Source organism: Bubalus kerabau, chromosome 10 (assembly GCF_029407905.1).
Source record: "Bubalus kerabau isolate K-KA32 ecotype Philippines breed swamp buffalo chromosome 10, PCC_UOA_SB_1v2, whole genome shotgun sequence".
NCBI lineage: Eukaryota > Metazoa > Chordata > Mammalia > Artiodactyla > Bovidae > Bubalus > Bubalus kerabau.
In genome coordinates, this window is record NC_073633.1 from 80,138,907 (window position 1) to 80,162,614 (window position 23,708).

Below are 23,708 nucleotides of genomic sequence, written 5' to 3' on the forward strand. Positions count from 1 at the left end.
TGTAATAGTGGGCCAGGTGCAGAGAAGTGATGGTATTCTCCAGACTGGGCCTCCTCTGGGAAGGGAGTTGGGGAAACTGGACCCCATGCCCGAAGGGCGGCGGCCAAGAGGAGTTACCCAACTTCCGAGGTCAGGGGCAGCGGCTGAGAGTGCCAGGCTGCGACGGCACAGGAATGGCCAAGAGGAGCTACCCCGCGTCCGAGGTCAGGGGCGGCAGCTGGGAGGAGCTACCCCACGCCCCCAAGCCCGAGGCCAGGGACAATGGCCGGGAGGAGCAGCTCCACGCCCGAGACCAGGGGCGGCAGCCGGGATGACCAACCCCACCTCCAAGGAGCCCTGGCTGCGCGGGCGCAGGAGGGCCTAGAGGAGCTATCCCACGTTGAAGGTCAGGAAGGGCAGTGGTGAGGAGATACCCCTCATCCAAGGTAAGGAGCAGCGGCTGTGCTTTGCTGGAGCAGCAGTGAAGAGATACCCCACGTCCAAGGTAAGAGAAATCCAAGTAAGGCGGTAGGTGTTGCAAGAGGGCATCAGAGGGAAAACACACTGAAACCATACTCACAGAAAACTAGTCGATCTAATCACACTAGGACCACAGCCTTGTCTAACTCAGTGAAAATAAGCCATGCCCGTGGGGCAACCCAAGATGGGCAGGTCATGGTGGAGAGATCTGACAGAATGTGGTCCACTGGAGAAGAGAACGGCAAACCACTTCAGTATTCTTGCCTTGAGAACCCCATGAACAGTATGAAAAGGCAAAATGATAGGATACTGAAAGAGGAATTCCCCAGGTCAGTAGGTGCCCAATATGCTACTGGAGATCAGTGGAGAAATAACTCCAGAAAGAATGAAGGGATGGAGCCAAAGCAAAAACAATACCCAGCTGTGGATGTGACTGGTGATAGAAGCAAGGTCCAATGCTGTAAAGAGCAATATTGCATAGAAACCTGGAATGTCAGGTCCATGAATCAAGGCAAATTGGAAGTGATCAAACAAGAGATGGCAAGAGTGAATGTCGACATTCTAGGAATCAGCGAACTGAAATGGACTGGAATGGGTGAATTTAACTCAGATGACCATTATATCTACTAATGCGGGCAGGAATCCCTCAGAAGAAATGGAGTAGCCATCACAGTCAACAAAAGAGTTAGAAATGCAGTACTTGGATGCAATCTCAAAAACGACAGAATGATCTCTCTTCGTTTCCAAGGCAAACCATTCAATATCACAGTAATCCAAGTCTATGCCCCAACCAGTAACGCTGAAGAAGCTGAAGTTGAACGGTTCTATGAAGACCTACAAGACCTTTTAGAACTAACACCCAAAAAAGATGTCCTTTTCATTATAGGGGACTGGAATGCAAAAGTAGGAAGTCAAGAAACACCTGGAGTAACAGGCAAATTTGGCCTTGGAATACGGAATGAAGCAGGGCAAAGACTAATAGAGTTTTGCTAAGAAAATGCACTGGTCATAACAAACACCCTCTTCCAACAACACAAGAGAAGACTCTACACATGGACATCACCAGATGGTCAATACCAAAATCAGATTGATTATATTCTTTGCAGCCAAAGATGGAGAAGCTCTATACAATCAGCAAAAACAAGACCAGGAGCTGACTGTGGCTCAGATCATGAACTCCTTATTGCCAAATTCAGACTTAAATTGAAGAAAGTATGGAAAACCACTAGACCATTCAGGTATGACCTAAATCAAATCCCTTATGATTATACAGTGGAAATGAGAAATAGATTTAAGGGCCTAGATCTGATAGAGAGTGCCTGATGAACTATGGAATGAGATTTATGACATTGTACAGGAGACAGGGATCAAGACCATCCCCATGGAAAAGAAATGCAAAAAAGCAAAATGGCTGTCTGGGAAGGCCTTACAAATAGCTGTGAAAAGAAGAGAAGCGAAAAGCAAAGGAGAAAAGGAAAGATATAAACATCTGAATCCAGAGTTCCAAAGAATAGCAAGGAGAGATAAGAAAGCCTTCCTCAGCGATCAATGCAAAGAAATAGAGGAAAACAACAGAATGGGAAAGACTAGAGATCTCTTCAAGAAAAGTAGAGATACCAAGGGAACATTTCATGCAAAGATGGGCTCGATAAAGGACAGAAATGGTATAGCCCTAACAGAAGCAGAAGATATTAAGAAGAGATGGCAGAATGCACAGAAGAACTGTACAAAAAAGATCTTCACAACCCAGATAATCGCGATGGTGTGATCACTGCCCTAGAGCCAGACATCCTGGAATGTGAAGTCAAGTGGGCCTTAGAAAGCATCACTATGAACAAAGCTAGTGGAGGTGATGGAATTCCAGTTGAGCTATTTTAAATCCTAAAAGATGATGCTGTGAAAGTACCGCACTCAATATGCCAGCAAATTTGGAAAACTCAGCAGTGGCCACGGGACTGGAAAATGTCAGTTTTCATTCCAATCCCAAAGAAAGGCAATGCCAAAGAATGCTCAAACTACCACGCAATTGCACTCATCTCACACGCTAGTAAAGTAACACTCAAAATTCTCCAAGCCAGGCTTCAGCAATACGTGAACCGTGAACTTCCTGATGTTCAAGCTGGTTTTAGAAAAGGCAGAGGAACCAGAGATCAAATGGCCAACATCTGCTGAATCATGGAAAAAGCAAGAGAGTTCCAGAAAAACATCTATTTCTGCTTTATTGACTATGCCAAAGCTTTGACTGTGTGGATCACAATAAACTGTGGAAAATTCTGAAAGAGATGGGAATACCAGACCACCTGACCTGCCTCCTGAGAAATTTGTATGCAGGTCAGGAAGCAACAGTTAGAACTGGACATGGAACAACAGACTGGTTCCAAATAGGAAAAGGAGTACAAGGCTGTATATTGTCACCCTGCTTATTTAACTTATATGCAGAGTACATTATGAGAAACACTGGGCTGGAAGAAGCACAAGCTGGAATCAAGATTGCCGGGAGAAATATCAATAACCTCAGATATGCAGATGACACCACCCTTATGGCAGAAAGTGAAGAGGAACTAAAAAGCCTCTTGATGAAAGTGAAAGTGGAGAGTGAAAAAGTTGGCTTAAAGCTCAACATTCAGAAAATGAAGATCATGGCATCCGGTCCCATCACTTCATGGGAAATAGATGGGGAAACAGTGGAAACAGTGTCAGACTTTATTTTGGGGGGCTCCAAAATCACTGCAGATGGTGACTGCAGCCATGAAATTAAAAGATGCTTACTCCTTGGAAGGAAAGTTATGACCAACCTAGATAGCATATTCAAAAGCCAGAGACATTACTTTGCCAACAAAGGTTCATCTATACAAGGCTATGGTTTTTCCTGTGGTCATGTATGGATGTGAGAGTTGGACTGTGAAGAAGGCTGAGCGCCAAAGAATTGATGCTTTTCAACTGTGGTGTTGGAGAAGACTCTTGAGAGTCCCTTGGATTGCAAGGAGATCCAACCAGTCCATTCTGAAGGAGAGTAGCCCTGGGATTTCTTTGGAAGGGATGATGCTGAAGCTGAAACTCCAGTACTTTTGCCACCTCATGTGAAGAGTTGACTCATTGGAAAAGACTCTGATGCTGGGAGGGATTGGGGGCAGGAGGAGAAGGGGACGACAGAGGATGAGATGGCTGGATGGCATCACTGACTCGATGGACATGAGTCTGAGTGAACTCCGGGAGTTGGTGATGGACAGGGAGGCCTGGCATGCTGCGATTCATGGGGTCGCAAATATTCGGACACAACTGAGCGACTGAACTGAACTGAACCTACTATGAAGGTCTTTTGAAGCCTTTCCTAAGGAGTTTTACAAACACATAAGCAGCTTAGTATAGGAAAAGTTCCTGATGTCTTAGCTTCGACCCCAAAGTCTCATTGAAAGAGTTAACACTAGATCTGTCTCCTTTGCTAAAGTCTAACCAGAAGCATGAGTTTAAGCTTCCTTCCTTTAAATCATTTTAAACCTGTAAGGTTCCCAATTTAGACTTCCACAGATTAAGACTTTTGGGGGTTGTTAAACATAAATTCAACTTGAAAGAAGATAGGATCTAAAAGGGTAGTTCCAGAGCTAGCTTCAAAGAGTATTTTTTAAATTCTAGCAGTTGAACTCCAAGGGAGGCCTACCTCAGTCATCACAATTTTTGTAAAAATTAACAACAGCAACAACAAATATATAGGTAAGAAGCAGCCACTTGGGAACTAACTGAATTAGAAAATGTCCCAAAGAAAAGTCTCTTGGAGCATTCCAAAGCAGTACTTAAATCCATGCTTAAAGGTCTTTGACAAACATAGTCAATGTGTTAAAAGTAAACACATTGCTTTTCCAACAAAGGTCTGTATAGTCAAGGATATGGTCTATCCAGTAATCATGTATGGTTGTTAGAGCTGGACCATAAAGAAGGCAGAGCACCAAAGAATTGATGCTTTAGAACTGTGATGATGGAAAAGGCTCTTGAGAGACCATCCCCAAGAAAAAGAAAAGCAAAAAGCCAAACAGTTGTCTGAGGAGGCCTTACAAATAGCTGACAAAAGAAGAGAAGCTAAAGGCAAAGAAGAAAAGGAAAGATATACCCATCTGAATGCAGAGTTCCAAAGAATACCAAGGCGAGATAAGAAAGCCTTCCTCAGTGATCAATGCAAAGAAATAGAGGGAAACAATAGAATGGGAAAGACTAGACATCTCCTCAAGAAAATTAGAGATACAAGGGAATATTCCATGCAAAGATGGGAACAATAAAGGACAGAAAGAGTATTGGCCTACCAGAAGAAGAAGAAGATATTAAGAAGATGTGGCAAGAATACACAGGAGAACTACACAAAAAAGATCTTCATGACCCAGATAACCATGATGGTGTGATCACTCACCTAGAGCCAGACATTCTGGTGTGTGAAGTCAAGAGGACCTTATGAAGCATCACTATGAACAAAGCTAGTGGAGGTGATGGAATTCCAGTTGAGCTATTTCAAATTGTAAAAGATGATGCTGTGAAAGTGCTGCACTCAATATGCCAGCAAATTTGGAAAACTCAGCAGTGGCCACAGGACTAGAAAAGGGCAGTTTTCATTCCAATCCCAAAGAAAGGTAATGCCAAAGAATGCTCAAACTACCACAAAATTGCACTTATCTCACACGCTAGCAAAGGAATGCTCAAAATTCTCCAAGCCATGCTTCAACAGTATATGAACTGTGAACTTCCAGATGTTCAACCTGGATTAAGATAATGCAGAGAAACCAGAGTTCAAATTGCCAACATCAGTTGAATCATACAAAAAGCAAGAGAGTTCCAGAAAAACATCTACTTTTGCTTTATTGACTACACCAAATCCTTTGACTATGTAGATCACAAAAAACTGTGGAAAATTATTCAAGAGATGAGAATACCAGACCACCCGACCTGCCTCCTGAGAAATCTGTATGCAGGACAAGAAGCAACAGTAAGAACTGGTCATGGAACAACAGACTGGTTGCAAATTGGGAAGGAGTACGTCAAGGCTGTATATTGTCACCATGCTTATTTAACTTATATGCAGAACAAATTATGCAAAATGCCAGGCTGGATGAAGCACAAGCTGGAATCAAGATTGCTGGGAGAAAAATCAATAAACTCAAATATGCAGATGACACCATCTGCAAAGAGGAACTAAAGAGCCTCTTGATAAAAGTGAAAGAGGAAAGTGAAAAAGCTGGCTTAAAATGCAGCATTCAAAAACCTAAGATCACGGCATCCAGTCCCATTCAGTTGAGTTCAGTCAGTCAGTCGCATCCGACTCTGCGACCCCATGAACCACAGCACACCAGGCCTCCCTGTCCATCACCAACTCCTGGAGTTAACGCAAACTCACGTCCATCAAGTTGGTGATGCCATCCAGCCATCTCATCCTCTGTCATCCCCTTTTCCTCCTGCCCCCAATCCCTCCCAGCATCAGAGTCTTTTCCAATGAGTCAACTCTTCGCATGAGGTGGCCAAAGTACTGGAGATTCAGCTTTAGCATCAGTCCTTCCAAAGAACACCCAGGGTTGATCTCCTTCAGAATGGGCTGGTTGGATCTCCTTGCAGTCCAAGGGACTCTCAAGAGTCTTCTCCAACAACACAGTTCAAAAGCATCAATTCTTTGGTGCTCAGCTTTCTTCATAGTCCAACTCTCACATTCATACATGACCACGGGAAAAACTATAGCCTTGACTAGACGGACCTTTGTTGGCAAAGTAACGTCCCTGCTTTTCAATATGCTATCTAGGTTGGTCATAACTTTCCTTCCAAGGAATAAGCGTCTTTTAATTTCATGGCTGCAGTCACCATCTACAGTGATTTTGGAGCCCAAAAAAATAAAGTCTGACACTGTTTCCACTATTTCCCCATCTATTTCCCATGAAGTGATGGGACCAGATACTATGATCTTTGTTTTCTGAATGTTGAGCTTTAAGCCAACTTTTCACTCTCCTCTTTCACTTTCATCAAGAGGCTTTTTAGTTCCTCTTCACTTTCTGCCATAATGGTGGTGTCATCTGCATATCTGAGGTTATTGATATTTCTTCTGGCAATCTTGATTCCAGTCCGATTCCAGTCCCATTACTTCATGGCAAATAGATGGGGAAACAAAGGAAACAGTAACAGACATTATTTTCTTGGACTCCAAAATCACTGCAGATGGTGACCAGCCATGAACTTAAAAGACACTTGCTCCTTGGAAGAAAAGCTATGATAAACCTAGACAGAGTATTAAAAGCAGATACATTACTTTCCCAACAAAAGTCCATCTAGTCAAAGATATAGTTTTTCCAGTAGTTATGTATGGATGTGAGAGTTGGACCATAATGAAAGGTGAACACCAAAGAACTGATGCTTTTGAACTGTGGTGTAGAAGAAGACCTTTGAGAGTCCCTTGGACTTCAAGGAGATCAAAGCAATCAATCGTAAAGGGAATCAGTCTTGAATATTCATTAGAAGGACCATTGATGAAGCTGAAGCTCCAAAACTTTGGCCACCTGATACGAAAAACTGACTCATTGGAAAAGACCCTGATGCTGGGAAAAATTGAAGGCAGGAGGAGAAGGGGACACCAGAGGATGAGATGGTTGGACGGCATCACGGACTCAATGGACATGAGTTTGAGCATGCTCCGGGTGTTGGTGATGGACAGAGAAGCCTGGCATGCTGCAGTCCATGGGGTCACAAAGAGTTGGACACCACTGAGCAACTGAACTGAACTAAACTGGATAGCAATAAGATCAAACCAGGCAGTCTCAAATGAAATCAGTCTTGAATACTCATTGGAAGAAGCACTGATGCTGAAGCTGAAGTTCCAAAGCATTGGCCACCTGATGTGAAGATCAACTCATTGGAAAAGACCCTGATGCTGGGAAAGATTGAAGGCAGAAGGAGAAGAGGGCAACAGAGGATGAGATGGTTGGATGGCATCACTGATGCAATGGACATGAATTTGGGCAAACTTCAGGAGATAGTGAAGGACAGGGAAGCCTGGCATGCTGCAGTCCATGGTGTGGCAAAGATTCAGACATGACTTGGTGACTGAACAACAACAAAGGTCTTTGTGGATGACTTTTATCTTAACATGTTCTAAATATAGTCATCTATAGATTTGTTAGTCTTTCAATACATAGGGGAAAAAATTTAACTATTTTATCTCCATCAAAATTTAAATCATATGTACATTGATCCTTGATACTACATATATAAGGATCATTAAGTCGTCAATGTTTTTCTATAGCAGAGCACCACTTTCCCTTTAAAGCAACAACCTGCCCCAGGCAATATATACAATCATGGAAATCAAAACTAAATTTATTTAAAGGTCCCAAAGCATCTTGTAGTCATCAGTAAATAAAATTCTCCCCTGACTGGGAAAGGGGAGAACAGCTCCAGAGGGAGGGCATATGACTGATTCAAGTTGTTGTATGGCAGAAAACAACACAACATTGTAAAACAAATATCCTCCAATTAAAAATAAAATAAAATTCTCCCCTGACTAAAATATCTGTTCTTAGAAAGCAGACTCTCATTAAAAACTTCTCTCAAAATCATTTTTTGTTTTCTACTTTGTAACATGAAAGGAAATCCCATGCATATATAATAACCAAATAATTTAGTAGAAATGTATTTTCTTGAACTTGAAAGTGGAATCCAAAGCCACACTTCTAAATTTTATCACTTCTAACCTAGTGGACATTTCTAACAAATGACCTGCAAATCCCTCACACAGCATGTCCAAAAATGAACTGCCCTCTTGTCCCAGTATTACCTGCCCCTTCATTCACTTTGTCATTCACTCATCGGAATTAGCCAGAAATCTACAAGTCCTTTTGAACTCTTCTTTCTACTTTCTCACTCATTCATTCATGCACCAAAACAACTTAAATGTTTCAGGAACTTTACATCAGTTCAGTTCAGTTCATTGGCTCAGTCATGTCCGACTCCTTGCGACACGTGGACTGCAGCATGCCAGGAATTTTACATACAAGCCCTTATTTAGCATTTCAAATGACTCTGTATGTAGGGCTTATTATCTCCATTGTATAGATGACAGTTTAGATAATTTATGCAAATTCTTAATAAGAGATAAAAAATGAACCTAGATTTGTCTGATTCCAAAGTCCAAGGTCTTTTTATAAGCCAAACTGTCTATGCTAGACCATGGGCAACTATGGTCCATGTGCCAAGTCTGGCCATCTATATCTGTTTAAAGTTTTATTAGAACGTAGCAGGCTCCTTTGTTTGTGTGCTTTCTATGGCTGCTTTAGCACTACAACAGCAGAGATGAGTAGTTGCAAAAGAGACATTACAACCTGTGAAGCCTAAGACAATTATCCGGCCCTTTATAAAAAAGAAGATTTTGCCAGTTCTAAGCTGTATCATCCATCATATCTCTACCAACTCAGTTTATATCTTCCTGGATTACTCCAAGAACACCCTAACTGGTTTCTTTGCCCACAGCCTCCATCTCCTTCGATCTATCTTCCACACTGAAGAATAAAATCCTTATTTATCTCATAACCATCAGCAAAAATGACAAAATCCTTCTCAACCTATACAAGGCCTTTGGCATCTTGGTACCTTTCTTCCTCACCTTCCTCCTACTTTCCATTCAAGCTAAAGTGAAATACACAGAGAACAGCAGATAGGTCAACTCAGTTCATTCCTGTGTTTTTTCACATAAGTTCCCTTTCCCTAGAAAGTACCTTAGTCTTGCCTCATTTACCTACTTGCTTTTGCATCCTGAGCTCAAAAGTCAATTCCTCCTAGAAACCTTCCTGGATTCCTCAAGCTGAACTAGGTGAACTTTTTTTATTAATTTTTTTTTCAACATATGTTCAATGAGCACATCTACCAACTAGGGCTTCCCTATTGACTCAGATAGTAAAGAATCTGACTGCAATGCAGGAGACCTGGATGCAATATCTGGGATGGAATATCCTCTGGAGAAAGCAATTGCTATCCACCCCAGTACTCTTGCCTGGAGAATTCCAAGGACAGAGGAGCCTGGTCAGCTATGGTCCATAGTGTTGCAAAGAGTCAGACACAACTGAGCAACTAATACTTTCATTTCATCAACTAGGCACAATACTTTGTACTAAACACATGACAAACAGGACAATTTTCACACAGTTTTCAAAGTACTGGACTGTACGTCTGAAACTACTAAACCATAAAAAAGGTGCCCATAACCCTGAACTTTGGGCTCCACAATATATGTTTCTTCATGGGATATTAAGCTCATTAAAGAAAAGGGAAGAAAAAGTCTTTTTACAAGCAAGGGTAAAGCAGATACAAAGAACTGACCCAGTTTCCAAAATAAACATTAAGCTTAAAGCTCTCTCCATCTGGCTAAACTAAAACCAGAAATGAAAATCAGCATGTCGACACTCTATGTCCTAACTACACCACAATAGTAAAGAAAAAATTTAACATATAACTTATTATTATATCTGTGTCATCTAAAGTCTCATGTTAAGATTTGTAGACAAATTTTTGAATTTTTTTGGAGAAGTATAACAACTCTTAACCCTTTTAAAAGGTTAACAACTTTTAACCCTGCCTAGATATCTATTCAGACCAAATATCCCTCAGAGTCCCCATTGGGCATTCTCCCTGGGTCCATTCCTTTACCCCAAGGCAAACGTCTTTCAGTCTTCCAAGCTGCCTACCTTCTATAGGATAAAATGCTGTTATTTCCAAAAGCTTAATTTCTTTTCTCCATAATATTCCTTGGCAGTCTTCCCTCTCAACTCTTTACTGAATATATTCTGTATAATACATACCTTACTCTCTGTAAAACAAAGTATGCACTGTATATGAAAAGTCCTAAACTTTTAAGTGACACCTCTTCTTTTTCCATATTAACCTCAGCTCCAATAACCAGTCCAATTCTAAGAACAGGGTCATAACTATACTAACCAAACCTCAGATATATCGAACATCAGTACTGAAAGACACCTTAAAAGTTATTTATTTCAATTTCTGCATTTTTCACTTGAAAAAATTAAAATCCAAAGAGATCCAAAGCCCTTCAAGGTCACACAGACCTTTGCTCCAGCTTATTCTATTAATACATTTTTACAATCTCTGAGTCTCACCATCTTGCATTTATTTCTGTTTCCTATGGAGTGGGGTAAGTGCAACACCACACTCTCAGATTGGCTTTTATCTAAACTCCACTGAGGGTGCTAAATGAGCCCATGTACCAGAGGATATGTGTGGCATCTGTCTCCTCTGCGTGATGTTGAGTGACCAGTGTGTAACTAAGTGCTCCCTTGTCACTCTTAAATAACTACCCTCATGGAGATCTGAATTTCCTGTCATACATATCCCACTGGCAGATGGTCCTGCTATTCTTCTAAATGTGTTAAACCATTTGCCTGATGCATTATAAACCATACCAGTCAATTATAGAAAATTCTTAGACTGTTGGAGCTATCATCAATTACAGACCATTTAAAAATTACAGTAGCATTGTTATGACTGGGTTTCCTCTCTTCCAATTAAACCCAGGCAATTTTCACATTTGTAGTTTTTGTTTTGCTTTGTTTTACTTTTAAAGACAGCATGGCATCCTACCAGGACATATTCTGATCATTATAGACTCCATGAGTCAGGCTGCTTCAATTGGCAACTAAGCAGGCAACAATGGAAAAAGTGAAAACTGTTTTTAAATAAAATAAATACCCAAGTATTTATAGACCTTTGAAATAGGCTGTTAACATGTTTGCTCACATGTATAATATTTTATAATATATTAAAACAAAACAAAGCAAATGAAAACAAAATTTGGGGTGAACATAGTTTATGGCAAAAAGTTATTTAAAACATTCTTATTTTATGTTTTTTTTTATAAAGTTGTAATGAAAAACACAAGTGTATAGTTTTTTACAATGGTTGGAATAAGCTAAAATGCAATTTATGCAACTATTTAGAAATGAAGCAAGAGTTAAGCAATTGTTTTCTTGATACATCTGTCGGGGGCAGTGTGTAATTTCCTCCATTCTGTCTCGCCACAGCAAAAATTTGAAGCGACAGAGCAGTGTTGCAGCTCTGTGTTACAGCTCAGTTTTATTTGGCAAGCAAAGGAAAACACATCCTTGAGGCATGTGGGCGGGCTGACCCAACAGATGCAAAGAGAAGAGAAGCCCCGGCTCAATATTGGCTCCTCTTTTTATGTTTTTCTCCTCCCCCTGAGCCTGCCCTATGTAAATTGGGTTGCCAGGAGGGCTGTTTGTTTTACCTGAGGTCCTCACTCTGGTCCTCAGACCTTCCTTTGTTCTATTTTCATGGACTTTTCCCTTCTTTCTTTTAGCCACCACCATTTTGGACTCCTTTTTTCTATTTTAACTAACTAACACATCTTTAGAAAAGGATTCATAAAAATATTAAGGCAAAAAGGATAATTATATCAGAAAATTTTATAACTCATATTCCTTTGTTTTATAGCAATCAAAACAAGTCATCAGCATATGAAGGTGTTTTCTGAATAGAAAAGCAAAATTAGTCTGCTAACCTTCAGAAAAAAGAAAGTTATTAGGGGCTCAATAATAAGATTATATGAATGAAATGGAATAGAAAGCATTTTAGGAAGGCATCATTAAGTATTTCCTGAGCAAATTGGCAGAAATTACCCACATCTTGATCTAAAAAAGAAAAGGTATGCTATTTTTCACAACTACTGCAGAACTAAACTTCAAAAATGCTCTTTTTCACAAAAGTCCTTTAGTGGTGATTAGTGAATATTAGCAGAGTAGTTAGGTTCATTCATGATTAGACAGAGGAATGAGGAGGAGCTGACTGTCCTTGGGTAGTAATGGCTGCTACCAGAACCAAGGGGTGCACTCAAGGCGTAAAGCATAGAAGAAAAAATAAATCTGAGAAAAAGAACACATGGTAATAGACCTATGTAAGAAACAACCCTTCCAGATCTGGAATCTGAGCAGGATCAAATGTAAGAGCTCTAAATTTAAGCCTAAGAAATCCCTAGGTAGCAGAAAAGAGAAATACCCTGTGACACGGCTGACACAGAGGTATCAAGAGGAAACAGAAGGCGCCGGGGGTTGAAGGGAGGCCATGCTCATAAACTATGGTATCAACAAGGAGAATCTTGAGACTGTGGTCCAGGACAGAGTTCACACAATTCAGCATCAGGGAGAAAGAACTGAGGAGTCTGAGAGGACAGGCCATTAAAGAAAGAAGAAGCTTCAGAAAGGCTCTAGGAACTGGAATTGCTGCCATTTAAATTTTTAAAGTTTGCTGGAAGACACAAACGTTTCAGGTGACTCTCTCCAGAAAAAAAGAATCTATCATTTACAAGCAGTGATTACTTTCTCAACAGAAAATAGGCAGTTGGTATCTCCATCAAGCTTCTGAAAAACATCTTTCTCAGTTATTGAGTTATAAGGTTACAAGTGGTGTTTCTCAAACAGCCAGCACAGATTGACTGGAATCCTAGCGCAACTGAAAGCACAAACCTGTTTTTTATCTCCTTCTTCCCTTCCTCCCCTTGTCCATCACACACACACACACACACACACACACACATGCACACAATCTCTGGATAAGTCTGAGGCTGATAACACTTCTTAGGTTCTAAGAACACTTACTAGATTTGTTTTCCTCTGTTTTCCTTTGTGTTGTCACAGGAAAATAATTATATTGGAAAAAAATTATACTAAGAACACAAACAGCTGCAACAGCCACATTTGGCTGATATTTTGTACACGTGTGTCTAATAAGATTTGGAACTGTGGAAAGTTACTGTAACACTTCATGGTGCTTAACAGTTTTCAATCATCTTCTTGGGTTGTTTCAAAGGAAGCATTCCATGAAATTACTAAGGACCCAAGGACTAAGAAGGAAATTAAAAGGCATCTCCTTGGAACACTCTGGCTACAGAAGATGGATTTTTTCAGAGGCATAAAAAGAAAACCAAACTCAAAAGATATCAGAAATTGGTTTATTCAGCTTTGAAAGGAGATATAGCAGAAACTCAAGAAGGAAAAGGATCCACTTTTTGCCCAGATCGTCTTGAAATCAAGACAGGAACTTAAGAGAAGGAGACAGGAAAAAGAAATATTGACATAGCAATATAATGGGCTATACATGAATTAGGGAAGAAGGAGGCCAACAATGATCTAAATTAAGTTTTGAAAACTCAACTGAATCTATGTGAAAATGTCTAGAGCTGGTAGTTTCAGAAGGTAGTTGGTAAAATAAAAAATTCCATTCACCATTGCAATGGAAAGAATAAAATACTTAGGAATATATCTACCTAAAGAAACTAAAGACCTATATATAGAAAACTATAAAACACTGGTGAAAGAAATCAAAGAGGACATTAATAGATGGAGAAATATACCGTGTTCATGGATTGGAAGAATCAATATATTGAAAATGAGTATACTACCCAAAGCAATTTATAGATTCAATGCAATCCCTATCAAGCTACCAACGGTATTCTTCACAGAGCTAGAACAAATAATTTCACAATTTGTATGGAAATACAAAAAACCTCGAATAGCCAAAGCTATCTTGAGAAAGAAGAATGGAATTGGAGGAATCAACCTGCCTGACTTCAGGCTCTACTACAAAGCCACAGTTATCAAGACAGTATGGTACTGGCACAAAGACAGAAATATAGATCAATGGAACAAAATAGAAAGCCCAGAGGTAAATCCATGCACATATGGACACATATCTTTGAAAAAAGAGGCAAGAATATACAATGGATTAAAGACAATCTCTTCAACAAATGGTGCTGGGAAATCTGGTCAACCACTTGTAAAAGAATGAAACTAGACCACTTTCTAACACCGTACACAAAAATGAACTCAAAATGGATTAAAGATCTCAACATAAGACCAGAAACTATAAAACTCCTAGAGGAGAACATAGGCAAAACACTCTCTGACATACATCACAGCAGGATCCTCTATGACCCACCTCCCAGAATATTGGAAATAAAAGCAAAAATAAACAAATGGGACCTAATTAAACTTAAAAGCTTCTGCACATCAAAGGAAACTATTAGCAAGGTGGAAAGGCAGCCTTCAGAATGGGAGAAAATAATAGCAAATGAAGCAACTGACAAACAACTAATCTCAAAAATATACAAGCAACTCCTACACCTCAACTCCAGAAAAATAAATGACCCAATCAAAAAATGGGCCAAAGAACTAAATAGACATCTCTCCAAAGAAGACATACAGATGGCTAACAAACACATGAAAAGATGCTCAACATCACTCATTATCAGAGAAATGCAAATCAAAACCACTATGAGGTACCATTTCACACCAGTCAGAATGGCTGCGATCCAAAAGTCTACAAGTAATAAATGCTGGAGAGGGTGTGGAGAAAAGGGAACCCTCTTACACTGTTGGTGGGAATGCAAACTAGTACAGCCACTATGGAGAGCAGTGTGGAGATTCCTTAAAAAACTGGAAATAGAACTGCCTTCTGATCCAGCAATCCCACTGCTGGGCATACACACTGAGGAAACCAGAAGGGAAAGAGACACGTGTACCCCAATGTTCATTGCAGCACTGTTTATAATAGCCAGGACATGGAAGCAACCTAGATGTCCATCAGCAGATGAATGGATAAGAAAGCTGTGGTACATATACACAATGGAGTACTACTCAGCCATTAAAAAGAACACATTTGAATCAGTTCTAATGAGGTGGATGAAACTGGAGCCTATTATACAGAGTGAAGTAAGCCAGAAAGAAAAACACCAATACAGTATACTAACGCATATATATGGAATTTAGAAAGATGGTAACAATAACCCTGTGTACGAGACAGCAAAAGAGACACTGATGTATAGAACAGTCTTATGGACTCTGTTGGAGAGGGAGAGGGTGGGAAGATTTGGGAGAATGGGATTGAAACGTGTAATATCATGTATGAAACGAGTTGTCAGTCCAGGTTCGATGCACGATACTGGATGCTTGGGGCTGGTGCACTGGGACGACCTAGAGGGATGGTGTGGGGAGGGAGGAGGGAAGAGGGTTCAGGATGGGGAGCACACGTATACCTGTGGCGGATTTGTTTTGATGTTTGGCAAAACTAATACAGTGTTTGAGGTTTAAAAATAAAATAAAATTAAAAAAAAAAAAAAACTACGGTGGGAGAAACGGTTGTTGGTGATTCTACTTCCTCGCCTCTCAGAACTTATTATCAGGCCACATGAGAAACTTAAGGCCAGGACAACCCATAGACAGAATAGCCTGGCAGGCTACAGTCCACGAGGTCGCAAAAGAGTTGGACAGGGCTTAACTAAACGCCAACAGCAACAATCCAGCTGAAGTAGCTGCTGCACTACCACAGGCAGACAATACAGGTGAGCTCACCAGGCTTTCACAAAGGAATCAGGGCTAAAATTCAAGGTGTGCATTCTTCTGGCATGTGTGCTCATCAGAGATCCAAATGGGGTGGATTCAAGGACTGGTGATTTTCATTATGATCATCAGGGACATCTCCAACTTCATTCATCATACAACACATTTTGATTGGGCTCAGCATTAAGAACTGGTTAGAAGTTGAGTATATAGAGACCAAGAAAAAAAAAAAAAAAAGCAGACAAAGGCTATACTGTCATGGAGCTTACATTCTGAAGAAAAGGAAAACAGAGTAAATATGGTTTCAGGCCTTGTAGATGCAATAAAGAAAAGATTAAAGGGAAGAGAATAAGAGTGATTGGCATTGCAGTGGGTAGCACTGAGAAGAATTTCTGGAGAGGTGGTTTGATTGGAGACCTGCCTGAATTGGGGCATAAGTCAGAGGAGGGGTTTATAAGCAGTGGGGGAAGCAATACAAGGAGCCTGAGACAGTACCATTTTCTGATGTGTACAGCAATATGGTTGGCATGGATTGAGTAGAATAAGCAAGAGTGGGAATGGTAAAAAGTGAGGTGAGTAAGGCAGGTGAGGGCCAGACCATTAAAGCTTTGATTGAAGGGGTGGGAGATCAGGATTTTATTTCACATGCAATGTAAAACACTGGAAGACTCTGAACACAGGAACAATATGTTCTTACTTTCTGAGTAGAGATTATGAGTCAAGGGTAAAAATAGAAGCAACATATAGGAGATTATTAGTTGATCTTGGATGGTAAGCTACAGAAGCAGAGAGAAACAATCAAATATACTTTGATGGTAAAGTCAACAAGACTTGTTAGGAATAGATGTAATACACAAGAAAAACAGGAATCTAAGATAATTCCCAGGTTTAGGGTCTGAGAAACAAAGTGAATAATGGTGTCCTTCAGCTCTACATAGATTTTATTTTTCTGTTATTGTCTTGTTGAAAAATTAAACTACGCTAATATGTCCACTCTGAAAAATAGTTTGACAAGTTCTTTTATAAAAATAGGACACTATTTGTCCAAGAGATTTCTTTTCTGGATATTTATCCCAGAGAACTGAAAAGTTATGTCCAAAACAAAAAACTATACACAAACAAGGTATGCTATTCTCCACAATTGCTTCAGAACTAAACTTTGAAAATGTTCTTTTTCACAAAAGCCCTTTAGCAATGAATTTAGTGAATTTATTTATTATAATAACCAAAAACTGGAAATTACCAAAATGTCCTTCAATGGATGAATGATTAAGCAGCAGTATACCCAAACCATGAAATACTGTTCAGGAATAAGAAGGAACAAACTATTAATACACTCAGCCACTTAGATTTCAAGAGACTTATGCTGAGTGGAAAAGACCAATTTCAGAAAACCACATTTTGCATGATTCCACTTATGTAACATTTTCAAAACCACAAAATTATATAGATAAAGAACAGATCAGTAGTTGCCAGGGTTAGGGAGGCTTGGGGGAAGGGGTGGATGTGACATGAAGGAGATCTTTGCAGAATAATTCTGTGTTTTGATTTCAGTAGTGGTTACAGGAATCCACAAATGTGATAATACAACACAGAGCTATTCACACACCATATCACAGCCAATGTTAATGTTGTACTAGAGCCCTATAAGATATAACTATTGTAGGAAACTAAGGGAAGAGCACAAAAGTCCTCATTATTCTTTTTTTTTTTTTTTTGGAGTTAAATTTCTGTACAATGTTGTGCTTGTTTCTGTTATACAACAAGAACCAGCTATATGTATACACACATCCCCTCCCTCTTGAGCCTCCTTCCCACCTCCCTACCCCTACATCCCATTCCTCCAGGTTATCACAGAGCACCAAACTGAGCTCCCTGGTCTATATAGCAGGTTCCCACTATCTACCTATTTAACACACAATAATGTATAAATGTCATTCCTCCTCTCCCAATTCGTCTTATCCTCCCCTTCCACTAGACTATCTTTGCAAATTTCAGTGAGTCTATAATTACTTCAAAATGATTTTTTTTTACTTGAACATACTAAAGCATAAGGCAAAATGCATTATATAAATATTAAAAAGTAGTATAATAATAAATACTACATCTGACAAAATGTTTTCTTCTGAATTTATAAAGCACCTCTTCTGCCAATACATCTTGTCACTTTCAGTATGTAGGCAGCAGTTTAATTAAGAGATCATCAAGATCTCGTTGTGAGAACATTTTCCTCCTAAAAGCCTGTGGAGCAAACATCACTTGGAATTGACACTCTACCTCTCGCACCTTTAAGCAGCAAAGAGAACCTGTGTGTTCTTATTTCTGTACCCAATTAAAAGAATATGGAAACCTAAACACTGTTAACATCAGTGTCCAGTAACTTGCAGACATTCTGAACTCTGCAAATTACCTTGTTTAGACCCAATATACTGACCTTTCACAAGTCAACTGACATTCCTAGACTCTAACATTTTTCCCATTAATGTCAAAATATAAAATTGTATAACATGGAATTTCAAAAAGGATGGCTTAGACCAAAAACAATTAACATGACCCAGAGGCTACATAGTAACACTAATTATAACTTCAGTCCTGAGGTTACTCCAGGTCTCAGAACTAGGCTTGGATAAATCATCCAAGTCAGTGTGACACATGGTGTATATGGTGGTGAAGTCTCCCTCAAAATCTCCTTTTTCAACAGCTTCTTTTGTATATATTTCCTTAACATTCTGATCTCCTGTATTGTCCAATCTCAGTCTGATGGTGGTGAGAGAATACCTGGTTCTTCACTCCTGTAGAGAAGCATCCTACTCCCAAGAACATTGTCAAGTCATTTGGTACTCAGGTCTGCATGCCTCATCCTAGACACGTTCATCATTGCTGGATGCTCTGACAATTACTAATCCTTTCATTCTCTCAACCTGGCATATATTCCACCTGCTGCCGCTAAGTCACGTCAGTTGTGCCCGACTCTGTGCGACCCCATAGACGGCAGCCCACCAGGCTCCCCCGTCCCTGGGATTCTCCAGGCAAGAACACTGGAGTGGGTTGCCATTTCCTTCTCCTAGAATTCTGTAATGGAAACTAGATTTATAAACACTTTTACTAGCCTAAATTGTAAAAACCTACACAAGACTATTAACTAAAACATTTTATAAACAGGCTATCTCACATCACATCCTGTCTACTTTTCAGAATTTAATACATTGTCAACAAAACCTATGGAATATGCCAGACACTGTCTTTCTTGATGTTGCTCTTTCTTTGGAAATAGCTCTGCTGGGAACAATGCTATAAACAGAATTAAATAAAAGAAATACCATTCAGATTTTTTTATCACTCCATTCATACTGTTTTTCATGTGCTAATACATTCTAAAGAGTAAAATATATCAGTTTGCATTTCTATTTTCTAAGGATGAATAAAAATTAAAGCAAGGTAAATGAAATGGATTGAACATTCTTCTGAAGACAAAGTAGTTTCATTTTACTCCTATCCAAGATTGGAGCTGAAGAGCTGCCGACAATAACACTTTTTTAAAAAAACAGAAAAGATACTTACAGCCAACCATCATCATGGCCACTGAAAACATCTTCTCCACATCTGTGGTAGGAGCTATGTTTCCAAATCCTATGGTTGTAAGGCTTGTCATGGTAAAGTAGAGAGAGGACACATACAGGGAATCCTTGCTGGGTCCTCCTTCCCATATCCCTGCACTGGTATTGTATCGATACGGAGTCCCAATGCTCAAGGCCAGCTGGTAGAGCCAACTGTCTATTTGGATGGTATTCGTGACTTCGTCAATGACCTCGTAGTCCCCAATGCTGTACCATATGCAGGCCAGCCAGTGAGCAACTAGTCCAAACACACAAACCAGGAGCACAAGGACAGCTGCTCCGTACTCCAGGTAATGGTCCAATTTCCTGGCAACACGGCCCAGTCTCAAGAGACGCACCACTTTTAAAGAACTGAAGAGACTGCTGATTCCCTGAAAAAAAGATAAGAATGATACAACACTTTCAGAAAAGCAAAGGCTGGTGAAAACAAAACAATGGCTCACCTTAATGAACTCAAGCACAGTTTATATACTAAGAACATACACATACATAATGCAGCTCTGACTTTAAGCCAACAAAAAAGTTTAAATGATAAGGAAAATTTTTATATGCAGATTCCTTCCCACCAGGAAATAAGATATTTGTGAATTATTAGATTTACAAAAAAGTTTCATTAGGTAAGACCCAGTTTATTTTCATAAGGGGAATATAAATAGCACAGAGAAAAAACAAAGAAGAAAATAGCTCAAATGCAATACACAGAGTATAGAAATAGGGTGATAAATTCAGACCTTTCATTTCTTCTCCTTGTAAAATTTCCTCTACTCTGAAAGATTTTATTTTATTTCTTACTTTATAAATGCTATGAACAGCAAAACTTCTGAAAAAAAGGAATCCTAGTTTTACTGCAAGCAAACAGGAAATATTTCTGCATATATTATATTAGAAGAATGAGCAAATGTCACTGCTGCTTCTACCACCTCCTCCCAGTTATGAAAATCACTAAATGTGTAGAGCTGTGAAAAAGTGAGGAGTTGAACCTAGAATGGGATACCTATGAAATCCTATCATCCTCTAGCAATAGTCATAGAAAAGAATACTATAAGGGAATAGCAGCAAGAAGATTCATATTTTGTTGAGAAGCTCAAAATACCAAATAGAGCATTATCCAAATGGAAACACAGCATAGACTTTATTCAACACACCACAGACTTTATTCAGTCCATGAAGTTCCCAAAGTTACTTTTTTTGCAAAGCATGCAATAAGCCAGTCAGAAAGGTTAACGTCATTCCTGGTGCAGAAGAGGAAGACAAACCAGTGACCCAGGACCCTCTCATCTGATCATCACCTCAAGTCTCACAGAGTCCATGACTTCCTTACTGCTAATTCTGTCTCCCAGAGGGGAGACAAGGAATCTAACGTAACCTGAAAGTGAAGTTAAAGTGTCAGCTGCTCAGTTGTGTCCAACTCTTTGTGACTCCATGGACTGTAACCCACCAGGCTCCTCTGTCCATGGAATTCTCCAGGCAAGAACACTGGAATGGATAGCCATTCCCTTCTCCAGAGGATCTTCCCAACCTAGGGATAAAACCCAGGTCTCCTGAATTGCAGGTAGATTCTTTACCTAATCTGAGCTTAATTCTGATCAACATAGAAGAACTTGCTGATAAAGTAGAACAGATGCAATATTAATGAGTCTCTAATTATAGCATTGTATAGTTACAGTGAAAAAGGTTAAGAAGGCATTTTATTATACTCTATATGATGGTATATGTTTGAAATTTTAAAAAAGAAAAATGTGAAATAGAGAGAGTGAAAACAAAGAGAAGTAGAAACAGGAGACCTAGTGGAAGCAAAAGAACAGGAGCATCCTGTCTCAGTTTTCTGTCTCAAGCTCAATATCCTTAGGCTTGGCTCTATTTAAATTCCTACTCTCAAAGGCTGTGGCATATACACAGCCTTAAATCAATTCTTATTTCACTGGAACACTTGGGGGAGGAGAGATATTGAACTTCAAACAGTTCAAAAGGGTAGCATTAATAAAATTCAGATGATGAGTGGCATCATCATCAACATGAGATGTTGAGAGGTAAGAAGATTCAAGAGAGTCTGGAAGCTCTCAAATCAAAGGAACTATGTAATTATGAACAAGAAGACCAAAGTAAGTATTTATCAAGCATTTCTATATGTCAGGCAATGAGTTGGGCCCTGGGGACATTAAGACAAATATGCCTTGCTTCTACTCTAAAGAAACCTATAGTCAAAATGCATGAACTCAAACAGGGTTAAATTAAAAAATAAATACAGTGCTGTAGATGTTTTCTTCCACTTGGCTCCAATTTTTAAAAGAACCATGGTACTTCTATTTAAATACTACAGAGAAAATTTATTTCTACTATAATTTTTTTTTCTAAAAACAAAGGAAAAGACACAGAAACTATATCCCCAAATCAAACTAAAAAATAGTCACAACCTTCAGCTAGACTGTAAAGAATCACGACCTACTAGAATTAAGGCCAAATGATGGAAGAACACAATCTTGGCCTCTGATGTGGGCAGATCTCTACAAGAGGAGGTGATCCACCCTGAGGACCACCTGCTTTAGACTCCAAACAATCAAAAAGCACCATTTTCTGTAGCCATGTTCAGTATCATTTCAATATTACAAAATATTTGCTAAGAATTATAAAGGGTTCTATGATACCACTTCCTCCTAGATCTTAGTCAGCTCCCCAGCTGACATCTCTTGCAAAATCATTTTCTGGGGCTAGCCTTTTCCCTGCTTCTATTATGCATTAGGATTCTCAATACAATTACCCTCAACCTCTCCTGATTGATTTACTGCCTATCCATGTTTCAACTGACTTCAATACATGAAGGATTCACAGGTTTACTTCTTAGCAAAAAACTCTTTCCCTAAGTTCCTGATACAGAAGCCAAATGCCTGCTACACATTTCCATTTAGGTATTCCATAGGTGTTCAACAGGTAAACGTCCCAAAGCGAATCTCATTTCTCCTGAATCAGTTCTTCATCTGCTTCTCTTGTGAACAGCATCACTATGAAGCCCACCCTCTTTCCTGCCACACCCAGACAGTTATCAAGTTTATAAGATCTCAGCATTCAAACTGCTCAAAATAAATCTCAATAAATCTCTCAAAAAATGTCCCTTCTTTCCTATTTCAAGGTCATGTCTTGGTCATGGCTTCATAGTTTTCCTCCCTGTGTGACAGAAATAGGCTCTCCATCAGCCACCCCACCTCCATTCTCACTCCCTCTACCTATCTGATCACCCTGGATAGGCTAGCTTGGTATTGTTTTATATTACATATACATATGTATATGTATTCACTGAGACTGACATCCATCAAGTCAGTGATGCCATCCAGCCATCTCATCCTCTGTCGTCCCCTTCTCCTCCTGCCCCCAATCCCTCCCAGCATCAGAGTCTTTTCCAATGAGTCAACTCTTCACATGAGGTGGCCAAAGTACTGGAGTTTCAGCTTTAGCATCATTCCTTCCAAAGAAATCCCAGGGCTGATCTCCTTCAGAATGGACTGGTTGGATCTCCTTGCAGTCCAAGGGACTCTCAAGAGTCTTCTCCAACACCACAGTTCAAAAGCATCAATTCTTTGGCGCTCAGCCTTCTTCACAGTCCAACTCTCACATCCATACATGACCACAGGAAAAACCATAGCCTTGACTATAAAATCATGTCCCTCTCTGACCTAAAATCTTTGGTGTTAGCTCATTGCATAAAGGATTAAGTGTTTACTCCTTACTCCTTACTCTGATATGAAAAGTTCTGCAGGACCTTGCATCTGTCTATCTGGTCAGCATCGCCCCCAGCAATTCCTCCCCATGCTATCTAGGCTCACACCATGCTCAGCTATGTATAGCTCCCAGAGTGCCCATGCTGCTTCATGCCACATTATAAGTTGTTCCCTCTGCTTAAAGCACCCTTCCCTCCCACTCTCTAGGTAGCCAGGGCCTTACTTAGAATTTATGACAAAGACTCTTTCCTCTATATGCATTTCTCTGACATCTTCCTCCCCAACCTATCATCTACATGGCCATACTCACTGTGAAAGTTAGGTATTCTTCCTTTGTGTTATTATATACTCTTTGCTCATTTATATTACAATAATAATCACAACAGTACTTTATTACAAGTCTCTGTTTGTGTGCACAACATGCCAGGAAATGCTAAATCACTTGAACAACATACCTAGTATCAATCACAAAGCTTGTTGTTGATATTATTCAGCTGCTCAGTCATGTCCAACTATTTGCGACCCCATGGACTGCAGCACAC

General features: G+C 39.7%; 1 protein-coding gene across 7 annotated transcripts in view; it reads right to left on the bottom strand.

The window, feature by feature from the left end:
• KCNH5 (potassium voltage-gated channel subfamily H member 5) overlaps positions 1-23,708 on the bottom strand; it is a 350,572-nt gene that overhangs the window by 266,982 nt on the left and 59,882 nt on the right. For all 7 annotated transcript variants that reach the window (XM_055538285.1, XM_055538286.1, XM_055538282.1 and 4 more), the window contains one exon: positions 19,398-19,824. In XM_055538285.1, the coding sequence (XP_055394260.1) occupies positions 19,398-19,824 (427 nt within the window). The remainder of the gene's footprint in view (positions 1-19,397; positions 19,825-23,708) is intronic.